This window comes from Meleagris gallopavo, chromosome 2, assembly GCF_905368555.1.
Source record: "Meleagris gallopavo chromosome 2, MGAL_WU_HG_1.1, whole genome shotgun sequence".
Lineage (NCBI taxonomy): Eukaryota > Metazoa > Chordata > Aves > Galliformes > Phasianidae > Meleagris > Meleagris gallopavo.
This window is the reverse complement of record NC_139405.1, coordinates 22110666-22123548: the sequence shown is the minus strand read 5'-3', so window position 1 is coordinate 22123548 and position 12883 is coordinate 22110666. Positions and strand designations below refer to the sequence as shown.

Sequence of the window (12883 nt, the reverse complement as noted above, 5' to 3'; positions counted from 1 at the left end):
TAAGTAGGTAGCTCCCCCAGAATCACCTATTTGGAGACAAAGCATAGAAATAGATTGGAAAAGCCAAGAAGAGCCAAGGACAATGGAATCTCTAGGGAGAGTCAAGTTTTTCCATTTTGAATATGCAAATTAGTTGGGGGTGGAGAGTCTGTACTTGTTTTGAAGACAGATAGGCTAATTCCCTTGTGGGTTAATTCACAAAGTGTGTGCTTGTGTTAACAGTTATGTACACAACTGGGATCAAAATTTTTGGTTTCAGATTGCATAGAACATGACACAGCCCTGTAATAACATGTTCTGTCTTACCCTTTATGGAAGAAAGATTTCTTGATGACAAAAGTTTCCAAATAACTACTCTTGCTTGTTATCTTTTGTCATCCCCTCTGCAAGGTAGGAGGAAGTTTTGATATTCATAATAAGTCTGCTCGTTTACACAAATGTGGGTTTAGAGTTTTATTTCTAGACAGCTGGAAGGTAGTACACCCTTTAGGTCTGGTAAGACAGTGCAGAATATTGTGGAGTTCAGATTTCTCCCATGAATTGTTTTGTGCATCCCCACCAAGTGAAAACTTCTTGGAAATTCCTGGAACCAGGTGCATGTTTGTCATTCCCTAATTTCCTGCCAAGTGCATTGTGGCTATACACCAGCCTCTCTCACAGTTTCCACAGAAGGCACATAAGGTTGATGATGAAATGCTCTGACCTCATTTTTTCTTGAATCATCAGTGGTCTGGAATCTTTAGGAGTGTTGGAAATCATGTTCACAGGTCAGTTTTTGCTTAGATTATGAGAAACTGCAAGAGGAAGGGTAGCGATTATTCTTTCTCTCAAATAATCCTTTTGATATTCTAGAGTTCATTAACTTATTTTTTTTTTTGTGAAATGCTTCTGCAGCAAGTAGGATTGAGTCCTACGTTTCTGGTTCTTGGTAGTCTGTCTTCTTCTATGGCGTGTTTCTTATATTATTCAGTGTCTCATTTAGCAACTAAGTACAAGCAAATAGGCCAAATCCTATAAGCAGTCCAAGCATGTTAGAATGTGTCTTGGTTTCTCTTGTGACAGTGTGTATTTTGTGAAGGAAAAGAATGTTTCCTAGTATATCTTAATTTATTTCTTTTTTTTTAAACAAGGTATGAGTTTTTGCACATTAAATGCATGTGTGTATATGCACACAAAATCCATAGACATCAGTTTTAATAAGTGAGATCTGTACATTTTGTATAGAGAGATCCATATATGAAATTCAGATTTAAGCCTCTCTCAGCTTTTTCTAAAGCTTGAGTTGCAGTCATTCTTATGTCCAACTCCATCACCACTCAAGAACTAAAGTATTACAATCATGTAGCCATAACTGTAACATCTAAGAGCAGTAGAATCTTATTTTTTAGTACAGTGATATTTTGCTTTATTGCTTTTCATGTAAGAATTATAGCCACTGTGTGCAGTTTTTCTAATATGCTGGAGTTTGCATGAAAAAGCATAAGGGTTGATAAAATGGATAGTGTTCTTTACCCAGTCTTTTATAACCTAATCACTTTCATGATTCTTTCTGTGTTCTCTGTGCTTTAGAACCCAGTAGCTATAACTGCTAAGACAATCCATTATACAAACAGTGTAATTTCTGTTCAAGATTACACAAAAACTGCACAAAAGTACCATTTCATGAAATTATACCCAACAATCCTTTTGTTCAATCCTTTTTCTGATCTATGCTGCTAAGATTTTGTGTTCTTCAAGTCCTGTGAATAGTGTTTCCTCTTAAACTTTAACCTTAGATCCTCTCTCACCCAGCTATTGACATCTGGTCATTATTTCTTTTACTGCTTTCCACCCCCTGTTGTCAGATGGACTGTTCTGTTGTCTAAAACACTTGATAGGTGGACAGGTTTATATAATTCGAGGTGAGTTTCTGTAGAAACTAATTGGATGTTGTCTTTTTCATGCAAAGAAAACTTGCCAGCAGTAAAGCTATCCACAGCTGCCTACCATACTGGTTTATAAATGTGTGTGCTTATTATTTCTTGCACTCTCTCATCAACAAGTTGCGTCTATCTCTGATTATGGATGGTGGAATTTCAATGTACCTGCAAAATGAAAGTGTGCAATGCGTTTCTTTTTAGAAGAACTTCAATTTTTTAAAATTATTCAGTAACAGTACAGTTACAAAGAATAAAAAAGAAAAAAAAATCAGATTACTTAATACAGTTATATGTTTCTTAAAATCAGTTATAACTTCATGAATACATATCCTTCTGCAGGAGCATGACTTAGTGCTTCCAGTCATGTGGAAACAGATCTTTAAAAAGAACCATTTATACCATTTATACTGGCATTCAGTGTGTGCTAGCCACATTTATTTGCATCAGATTCCTGTGTCTACTTCCTAAGATCACTAAACAAGATATGTTTTATGCTAGCATACTGAATTATGTTAAAAAACAAAAGTGTATTATTTCATGAATTTAAGAATTAAAAGCTCATATTGTGCAAAATTCCACCTTTGGATGCACTTTGCAAGGTTTTGGTCTTAAAAATGAATAAACTCAAAAAGCCCAAAGTGAGAACCACATCCATGCAGAGATTATTCTTAAGCACTTAATTTTGGCTGTTGTGATATCATCACTGCATATCAACATGTGTTTTATTTTTATTTCTCTTCTCTGAAAATTCAGTGGTATGCTTTACAGTGTTGTGGCTAGTTTGAGCTTGCTAAGTGTTAATGCAACTTAAGTTTGCTTGGAACAAATGGGGACTGGATGGGAAGAAGGATTATGAGGTATACCTTTAATTTAAGCCATTTACGTAGTACTGAAGCCAGTTAATTTGTTACTGTGTTTGTAATATTTTGCTTACATGCCATCTTTTTCATGTGTCTAGTCTGAGCTGTGTTCAGTCAGCCTGGTATACACCATATCCTTGAGTCTTGCAAATATCATCAAAAACTTTTGTTCTATCTGATATTCCAAATTATGATTTATTTTGTAGATACATATGTTAAATTAACACTCCTGAACTCCATGGGGCAAGAGATGTCCAAATGCAAAACTTCAATCCGACGAGGACAACCAAATCCAATATACAAAGAAACCTTCGTTTTCCAAGTGGCGCTGTTTCAACTTTCGGATGTAACGCTCATCTTGTCTGTATATAATAAGCGCAGCATGAAACGAAAAGAGATGATAGGGTGGATATCCTTAGGTCTCAACAGCTCAGGAGAAGATGAACTCAACCACTGGACTGAAATGAAAGAATCTAAAGGACAGCAAGTATGTAGATGGCATACTTTACTAGAATCTTAATGAACTGTTCAAAGTGCAATCGTGGTTTTAAGGGAATTTTGTCTTTTGAGATGATGATCATTTCAAGTCACAGTCTGCAGATTTGTTGCGGAAGTGAAAAATGAAAATTGAGAACAACATTCCATCTTAAAGAGGGCACAACCTGCAGAACAATGGGATTTAATGTATAATCTTCACTTAGTATCAAACACTTCGTTGGTGTCAGAGGAGCCTTGCTGTATGCAAGTAGGTTAGCAGTCCCTCCCCCATCCACCTGATGCTGTATTTGTTTGGATTTGTTTTGTGTTTTTCAATTCAGTAATATTTTATGTGAACTTTTCCAAATTGATGCAAGCTCCTTATTGTGTACTTTTTGTAATGCTCTAATACTGTAGCTTCTGACCTGCCTGCAATCAGACTAAGGGTCAATAATTTGCACTATGAGAAAAAGTTGATGATCTGTAAAGCAAAAAACAAACAAACACCAGTACCAAACAGGAAAAAAAAAAAACCACCCCACACCAGGGGAGAAGAACATTTAGTAATACCGCATATATGAATACAGTGTTGTTTTGCACTGAGTTCCTTTCCAGGAGCTGAGTACAATTAAGTTTTCATTTTTGATATGCAGTTGGTTTGAAAAACACTAGCATTTGGGCATCAGGTGAACTTTGACATAAATGTTTCTTCAGTATGTGACAGGAACGAGCTCTATCTATGGCATAAATTGGGTTTTTCCCCTTTGCCTGTACTTCTGCCTAATCCAAAGAGACCAGATCAGTAGTTTGGTCCCTTCCAAATCTCCTTAGACAGGTTGTACTGTAAAACTATGTAACTTTCTGTTGAAAGCACCTTCTGTGTTCATGTATTCCAATGTAGGAAGCTCACAGAGCATGATTTTACTAAAATATTTTTGTGTTAAACAAATCGATATGGGTTTTCTTTAAAATGTCAGCAGTTAGAAGCTAGGTTTGAAAGACTGAAGATAGCGGCAGCAGCTGAACAACACAGAACGAAGGAAATAAGTTATGACTGGTTAAAACAGACATCTATTTGAAACTCTTCTGAGCTGTTTTAGGAACTACTCAATGCTGTTTGTTGGAAATACAGAGCAGACCAGGAGTTTTTTTACCTTTCTTCTTAGAGAAGACAGCATTAGTGAGTTTTTGGTTTTTTGTTTTTCTTTTTAGGGATTTGCCAGCTATTGAATGAATTTTCATGCCCAAAATAGAAATTTTTATTGTTTATGTTCAGGTTGGGAGGCACAGCTTTCTAACAACACAGTAGAGAAGCCACAGTATCACAAGGAAGTTCTCTATCAGATAAACACTTCTGGCTTCTACTGAAATTAGGAAAATGACTGTGTGTCCAAGACTCCAGTTTGTTCCAAATATTTTAGAGGGAATCACACTAATTGTCTGACTGCTGAAACCAATTCAGATTAGTGAAATTGTCAATTATTGAGTAATTATTGTTTTTAAAAGCTTCCCAATTCAAATATTCTAATTGTCTGTAGTGATGTTTCATTTGCTTTTGTTACCGCAAAGAAAGCAAGCATATTTGTTTTTCTTATAAATGATGTTGATGTCTTACTAGTATGAAACCTCACAGACTGTTTTAACACATGGTAGGTAAAGAGTGAAGTTTAGGATTTTTGTTGAGAGAATTAGTGGTAGCCTAGAGCGTTCTGATTAGGACTTTTTTTTTCTTTTTAAGTTGAATTTATTTGTAATACCTTTGAACAATCCTGGCTTTAGGATATACAGTCAAGTATAGTGAGATTGGAGACAGCAACTATAGTGTAAGATATTTCATCTAGTTCTCAAATTCTCCCACTAGTTAACAATTTCACTAGGGCCTTTCTAAGGGTACTGTAATTCCGCTTAGTTTATTTGGTGCCTTCTGATGGGTTTATTTGCAGTGCCGGGTTTTCTGGTTTTAAAGATTTAAGATTTAAATATTAGCAGGCCTTTTTTTTTTAATCTTATATTGCACTGCTGCTTATTTATGGAAGATTTATTTACTACATAGAAATAATCCAAAAACTCTTGAACTTGGAAAGATCTTGCAGTGCTACAATACAGTTTGTTTCTTCTAGTCCTTGTTGTTCTTCAATTTGTGAAGTGCAGTGTTGAGTATAGCCTTTAATTAAAAAAAAAACAAATGTTAATTTTATATGCATAAGGAAATTGCTCAGATTTTTCCCAATCCTTTTCTCTTTCCTGCAATAGAAATTCTGACTTAAAAGCTGATCAAAAGCAATTTTTCAATGGACATGGAACCATTTTCACTCATTCTGTTTGTGGATATTCTGATGCTTTTTTTCCTGAAGCTGAAATGTATCTCTTAATGATTGTCTCTTTGAACAGGTTTTGCTTTATAAAATAATGTATAGTATTTAACAGCAGAAATGGAAGAAGTTGATTCTAATGGAGGATATATTTAATGTTGCCACTGAACAAATGAAGAAGCCAGTTTGGAAGGTGCAGCATATGACCTCTTACAGAATCCAAATTAAACCAGCCACGTCGTGACTTGGGTTTCTGTCTGTAGGTTGCATTGTTTCAGTTTTACATGTAATCAGTCAGATTAGATTTCTAAGATACTGAATCCTTGATTTAGACACAGCAGAGATTTATAGTAATCTCTGTTGGACACACTTGGGAAAAGGAATCTCTTTCCAGATTATGTGACTCTTCTCATGGTATCTAGTTCCAGTTTGTGCTTCACAGAGGAAAGTTTGGTTAATTTGGGTTTATTCACTGAAGGCTGGAAACTGTAAAGAATGGAAATGAATATATAATTTTCAAGTGGTAGAATATTGATTTTTCCGTGTAAAACCAGTCACAGCAATAATTGGATTCACCCTGGCATTTTTACAAATTAGTTACAGTGTCAGTGGCTGTCACGTTGTTCTTTCTTCATAGATGCCATTCTTATGCTTTGTTTGTCATTTTGTTCATCTGGTTGTTTTAAGTGAACCAATACTTTCCCATTTGAAATCTGCCTTGGATATGTAAGACCCTGCATAGGGGTTTATTCATATACTGTGTTTATGTGCATTCAGCTAAGTCTCAAGCGTGGAAGAGAATTTCTAAAGAACAAAGTGTTCAAAACAAATTAGAAACGGGCATTTGTGTTTTTCTCAGATTTGTCTGTGTCCTTCATAGCTTTTTATTGCTTATCTTTATTTAAAAGTACAACTGGTACTTGGAAGAGTTTACCAAATTGTCTAATTGCTTTTCTGTTTGTCAATATATTACATAGAGATGAAAACTCTTGAATGGAATATTTCCTGCCAGCAAAGGTTTAAGTGTAGAATAGTGAAGTTTTTACAGGCTCTATTCTTGAAAATATTCCATCCTTTTTGCATATAATCTAACTATTTTGGTGTTTAGAATATTTCACATAGATCTTCTCAAAGGTAAACTCTTCCTGAAGATAATAAATATGGGAGAAGATGGGTTATTTCCTTTCAAAATCTGCGGTATGGGCAAGATTGCAATCTGTACAGAAGTGTGAAATCACTGTTCAAGAGGATGAGAGAGGACTTGCAGTCCCTGTAGGACATTGCTGTCTCCCACATATTCGGAGACATGGAGTAAGCAGAGCCATGCTTTCACTCCCTACTCAGGGGGTAGCGCTGGTGAGATTCAAAGGTTGGTACTGTGGTGCTGCTTCAGGGTCAGCTATGCTGTAACTACACATTGAGTCTGACAGCAAAGGCAGGAGCCAGGCTAGGTGTAAGTTCTGCTATTGGAGAAACGTGATGTAATTTTTCAATCCAGTTACATTTGCAATCCTCTAATCTAATTAATAATTAGATTACAAAATAAGGTGAGCCTTTGGGGTTAATGTATTTGCTTTTATTGGAGGTAAAGGTTATTTATCAGTGTAGAGAATACTGAAGCTGAAAACTGTTTGGGTTTGGGTTTGTTTTTTTTTTTTTTGTCATTTGCTCTAGGAAATATTTTCACCTATAAATTCTTGCAACTGTTCTGATGCAAATGCAGTGCTTTTTCAGAGTTTTGAAGCAATGTTTTTGTTGTATAAAAGTTGTTTGTGTTACTGATTTATTCTCTTTACTCCCTAATGATTTGCTCCTGCTTCGAGCACCTTGAGAAGCTGTCCGTGGCAGTCAGTGCAGCTTAGAAGTCAAAGGCACCCTGCACTCTTACCGTAACGTAATGGTGCAAAATCCTGTGATCTGTCCAACTCTCTAAGTTTTCTGAAATGTAAATCATCAGTTCTAATATGATGAAGCAGAAGACAAGACAAAAACGTTTTTTCATGGAGACTTTTTAATGTATGAATTGAATACAGATTGCTCTTAACATGTATGAATTCTAACAAAAAGTCTGTGCTAAAATAAGAGAATGATGTTTGATGGGAAACTTCTTAGTCTGAGCTGTTCCAGCTTGAAACTAACAGCACAATGCTTTTTCACTTATCCAGGAGTTGTGCTGAGCCTTTATTCATCACACTTTTCTGTATGGAAAAAAAAAAATGCTATCTTGTCTAAAGCAGGCTTTAATATTACAGCTTGTCAGTTGCAAGGCAGATTGACTTCATCCTTAAGCTGAATACTCAGTAGCAATTCAACATTCATTTAATTCTCTCACAGATGTGCATGTATACCTGCCACTAACATCAGTGAGAGGAACCTATGGGATCATCAGGAGAGAAGACTTGACCCTGAAAGTGTTACGTGTGATATGATCAGTAGATTAGAAAAGTGATACAGCATGGCACCTGCAGCACAGGCAGATGAGATTCCAGTGATGAATAGAAAAACAAATATCAAGGTACCACCACAAACTCATTATTTAGTCCTTTACATATCTCTTATTTTTGTTTCTTCTTTTCTTATGGATATGGAATATCTTAAAAACTTAATAGTAAAAATGTTAAAGCAATCACCAAACATCTTGATTGCTTGCGCTGGAATATTCAGCAAAGTTTATTGTTAGAACAAGCTGTCAATAATTTTCTATTTTGTTGGTCTACTTAATGAGTAGCCAGATCTTTTAGTTTATCACAGCTGTGTTTCAGACTACTTTGTTCTGGTAGTAATTTTTCAGGGGAAAGTCACTGGAGCATTTGTTTCAGTGAAATGATGCCTGATGAAGAGACGTCATCTGAGAGTGAAAGCATTAAAATAAGAAATGGCTTTCACAAAGTGGTAGACTCCAATTCCATCTGTGGAGCCTTGTGGTCCTTGGAGGGTCCTTCTCATAGAAAGTGTCATGTGCATTGTAGAAGCGTATACATGCAAATCTGCACATGCTGCTCTTTGTGCGATCCCCAGGGCTTTTAACCTAGCATATTTTACAGAGAAGAGTAGGTAAGTAGATAGTGTTTATGTGCAGGGTGAGTACAAACTGGCCTACAGTGATGTGGATTAGTTTAGCCTTAAGAACTTACCACTGCCCCTCCTTAAGTTCAAGCAGGGTTTCTTCCTTTCTGCAGACTATGCAGAAATCTTCAGCACTTAATGTATTTGTTTGTGTTATGCCTACCTGAATATGGCACAACTATTCTAATGTTAGCAAGCTTAGTGCATATTTGACATGGTGTGTCTGAACTAATAGTTGGTCTGATACTTCTTGGACCAGGTTTTGCTTGTATAACATAGAATAAAATCTGTACAGGGAGGAATGGGCAGGATTTAGGGAAGTGGATAGTATTGCTGCTTTAGGGATGAAGTCCAAGAAACAGCTAAGCCCAGGAATTGGGCAGTCATTCGCTTCTTGGAAGCATCTGCTGATAGAGTGGGTACAGTCCTGCCAAAAGCTGCCCATCTCTGAGGATAATGCTCAGGAGAGCAGAAGCAGTAATGCCATGCTACATGGAATACCTCGTGGACATTCAGGGATGTAATTGATGTCATCCTCTTTCTCTTAAATGTGAGGAGTCTCGCCCATTGTACCAAGTTAATTCCTTTGCTGCATTTTGCAAATTCTATGGGCAGTCACTGCATGCCTGGGGTTTAAAATGGATTGCTTTATAACTTTTAATTCATTTTCAAAGCATGATTTTGAATTTTCAGGATTAAGCAGAAGCATTATCATAGCTTTAAGATGTAAGGTAATTTCTTGGCCATAATGCAAGCAAAGGGCAGGGCTTTGAACAAGTTTTGATAGGAAATTTTGCAAATGGCTTATTGTGATATTTTAAGAAAATTTCTAAGCAGTTGAATGTATTAGGGAATATTTACAAAAAAAAAAAAAAAGAGGAAAAAAAAGGAAATAGAGTGATGATCTTTTTTTACTACACAGCTAATTTGCTGTCCTTTCCAGTAAACCACAAGGTTCATTAGTGCTCCGTACTGTTTTGTTTATGATGATAACTGTTTTTAATGTGATTTTCCTGATAAAGTGTAATTAGTGAAACCTTTTATTCAATTTTTCCCTTTCTTTGCTTTTTTTAAGGAGAAATTTCTCCTTATATAGTATATATACTTTCTTACAGAGCTTTCTTACCTATTTTTCTATAAGATGATTTAACAATCTGAAATTAAATGCTCTATGAGCAAGCTATATCACTGTTACACAATCTAAAGTGCTAATATAATGACTAAGGGCCTGAACCTACTGCCTTTCACTCAGGTTTTGGTTTAACCACACTTCTTTCACGTTGTGTAGTACCTTTCCCCATAAGCAGCTCCATCTATTTCTCTGGAGTGACTCAGAGAAAGGTACCATTAACATGAGTAACGGTGGTAAAACTGAGCCTCCCCTCCATTCTTAGCGGGACATCTGTCGTGAGTAAAGGCTGCTGGCTCTGTCCCAAAAGTGTAGTTATAGATTATAGTTCCCTTGATCTTCAGTAATTTTGAACGTGTTTTCCGGTGACTATAAGCTAATAACTGATTGTAGTGAATACAAATATTGAATTGTGCTGTTGTCAGCAAGGTAATTAAAATGTGCTTCACATTTTAATTCATTCATTGGGATATAAGGAATTGGGTTTGTAAAGCATTATGTTACATAGAGATAGCACACATTCACCACATTTTTAATAAGTATATGAAATAAATGGTATGTAGCATTTTCTTGCATACTTTTATACTGCCTGTACGCCACCGATGCACTCGGTGCCTTGTTTCTTATGAGACCAATATGTAGAGAAACTAATGTATCACGTGTAAGCAATGTTACTGCAACTCAAGAGCTCTCTTAACCTGATTATCCCAGAAAAGGAGGTTTCCAATAGCGGTACAGTTTGACACGATGCATTTCCTTGAGGCTTTCCCCTTTCCTCCCTCATCCTGCCTTTCCAGAAACCTCCTCACACGACTGTTCGTTCCCAGCTGATTCCTGTGTCTGATGTAAGTCACATGGTGTTAACCAAAGAACCAAGGCTGTTTCTAATTCTTTGGACAAACAATGTTTTGACTCGCCGTTATTCAAAGACAGAAATTACATAATAGATCTTTTTGAATAAATATAAAATGAGCTTCTGTAAATGTGACTCACAGCTGAGAATTTGAGATACCTCTTTTCTGACTGGCTGTGCATTATTGTAATAGTAGCAATGTGCTTGTTTTCTATTTCTTTGTGTTTTTTAATCAAAGCCACATCACAAAAATAAGTCAGTGCTGTCAAATTAGCTTATTTTACTCATTTTATACATAGATCTGAAATGTGCAATTTTGAGAACAGATTCAGCTTTTGTCCTGGTGTTGTACAGTAACTGTCTAGCATATACTGGTCGTATGGAAACAGACTCATGCTGCATTATATGTACGTTTCCTAACTGTATCCTCATCATTGGATAATTTATGTAATATAACATGGTTTTCAACTAATGTTTCAACTTAAATTTCCTTGAAATTCGGAGCATGTATAGCCTTAAACATTTAAGACACCAAGCACAGTTTTAAAGGGAAGAGGTTATATTTGCAAATCCTGTTTAGCACAGAAATGGAAGAATTATTTTTATATGTCAATCAAAGATCATAGAAAATGGGTATTATGCAGTCATGTTACCAACCATGCTCCTAATTATATGCTTTCATAAAAAGCATTTTGGCTGAACTTTTTAGACATGAAACATCAGTGCTCATTTTCCTTTTTGAATTTGCTGATTTTGTTGTTGTGCTTTCATTTTTGTACAGAATCTTGGAGTCTGTGTTTTCTCTGCTTTCAGGATTCTCGAGCTTCTTTTCCTATGCTGTGTTTTTAAGTTGAATAAGCAGTAATTACAATTCTACAATTCTTTTTTTTTTTTTAATTTATTTTGATAGTAACATGGAGTGAATGACTGTTTTCAACTGTTTACGTAGCTTATTAAATTCTTAAGACTTTGTTCGAATCTGTCATTATAACCCAGATGAAGACATTCCTTTCATGGCGTCTCAGTCCCCAGCAGGTGAAAATAGAGTTCTGGCAATGAGTGTGTGGATCTGCATATTGGGTGTCAAATAGTGAATCCCTGGAAGGATTTATAATTATGTGTCACACTGTATCTACAGCATCTCTACTCGTGTGATGTCAGATACTTCTTGTTTTCTTTATTATTAACTAGCAAAAAAACGACTTCTATCATTTTGTGCTAGTGTATATTAAACTTGAGGGTTTCCAGTGTGCAAGATTAGTTAGTGTTTTCAGCATTATTTCTGTAAAAAAATAATAATAATAACAACAAAGCTGGTCTTTCAATGTATGCATTCCACTACTATTCTGATTTTTGGCAAGAGGCAAAATGTCACCAGCCATTTGTCATTGTATTTACCTGTACAGCACAGGTAACTTTAATTCCGTGTTGGTTTGATGAAAACATGCTACGGTATACTTTCAGACTGTGGATCTGTCACATTAAAATAGTCATTTTGCATACCTGAAGCTTTGCAGCTGCCATTTTCTATTTTGTTTGCTCTCTCTATTTGCATTGATTACTCTGTGAAATGTATTTCTGTCAGTTTTGGGACAGGAATGATATCCTTTGGTTAATTCAAAATATTTTCTGTGCGTGGAATCGGCTTTTTGCACGTCGACTTAATTCCTGGAAAGTATTCGAGAAAAGGAAAAAATACTTTTAAAGCTTGGTGTTGTCACTTTCCTTTGGAATCCATTAGATCTTAAACACACATACGAGGCTTTATTTTTTAGGAGATAGTAACACTTTGTCAAGTATTTGAACTGCTGTCTGCATTAGAAGAAAAACTTAAATTCTGGCTCTGTTTCTCAATTTCCTAAGTTTCCACAATTTCTAGCCATTTCTCAGTCTTTATTGGTGTCATGAATCTTCTACTGGAAAATTTTAGATAAACCAGTGTGATAATGTTCTGACAAATATGATGTGTATATACTGGTAAATAAAGACACACTCAGGTGACAATGCTGACTGACTTTGGAAATTGGCTTGCAGTTCTCTTCTGGGGTTATATATGATTCTTTGTACTTCTTTGTCCCGCATGTATTTCTGAAGAACAGTCACAACTAAAATACTTAACTTCCACATTCTGCAGAAGAAGTAGGCTGAAATACTGGAAGTCAAACATAAAGAAACACTTTCCATAGGTAACAGTTATAATGTCATTGTGAACCAGCCGAGATCTTCTATTCTACTGCTTCTATACTACTCTAATGTTTGTGTTATCT

General features: G+C 35.8%; 1 protein-coding gene across 4 annotated transcripts in view; it reads left to right on the top strand.

Annotated features, from left to right (window-relative positions):
* The window catches only part of SYT14 (synaptotagmin 14), an 83392-nt gene extending 71516 nt beyond the window's left edge, over positions 1 to 11876 (top strand). For 3 of the 4 annotated variants that reach the window (XM_085219313.1, XM_031552369.2, XM_019612698.3), the window contains one exon: positions 2986 to 11876. In XM_085219313.1, coding sequence (XP_085075439.1) covers positions 2986 to 3299 — 314 coding nt within the window. In that variant the 3' untranslated portion in view covers positions 3300 to 11876. The remainder of the gene's footprint in view (positions 1 to 2985) is intronic. The other variant, XM_031552368.2, reaches the window with a different exon arrangement.
* Positions 11877 to 12883: the final 1007 nt, after the last annotated feature.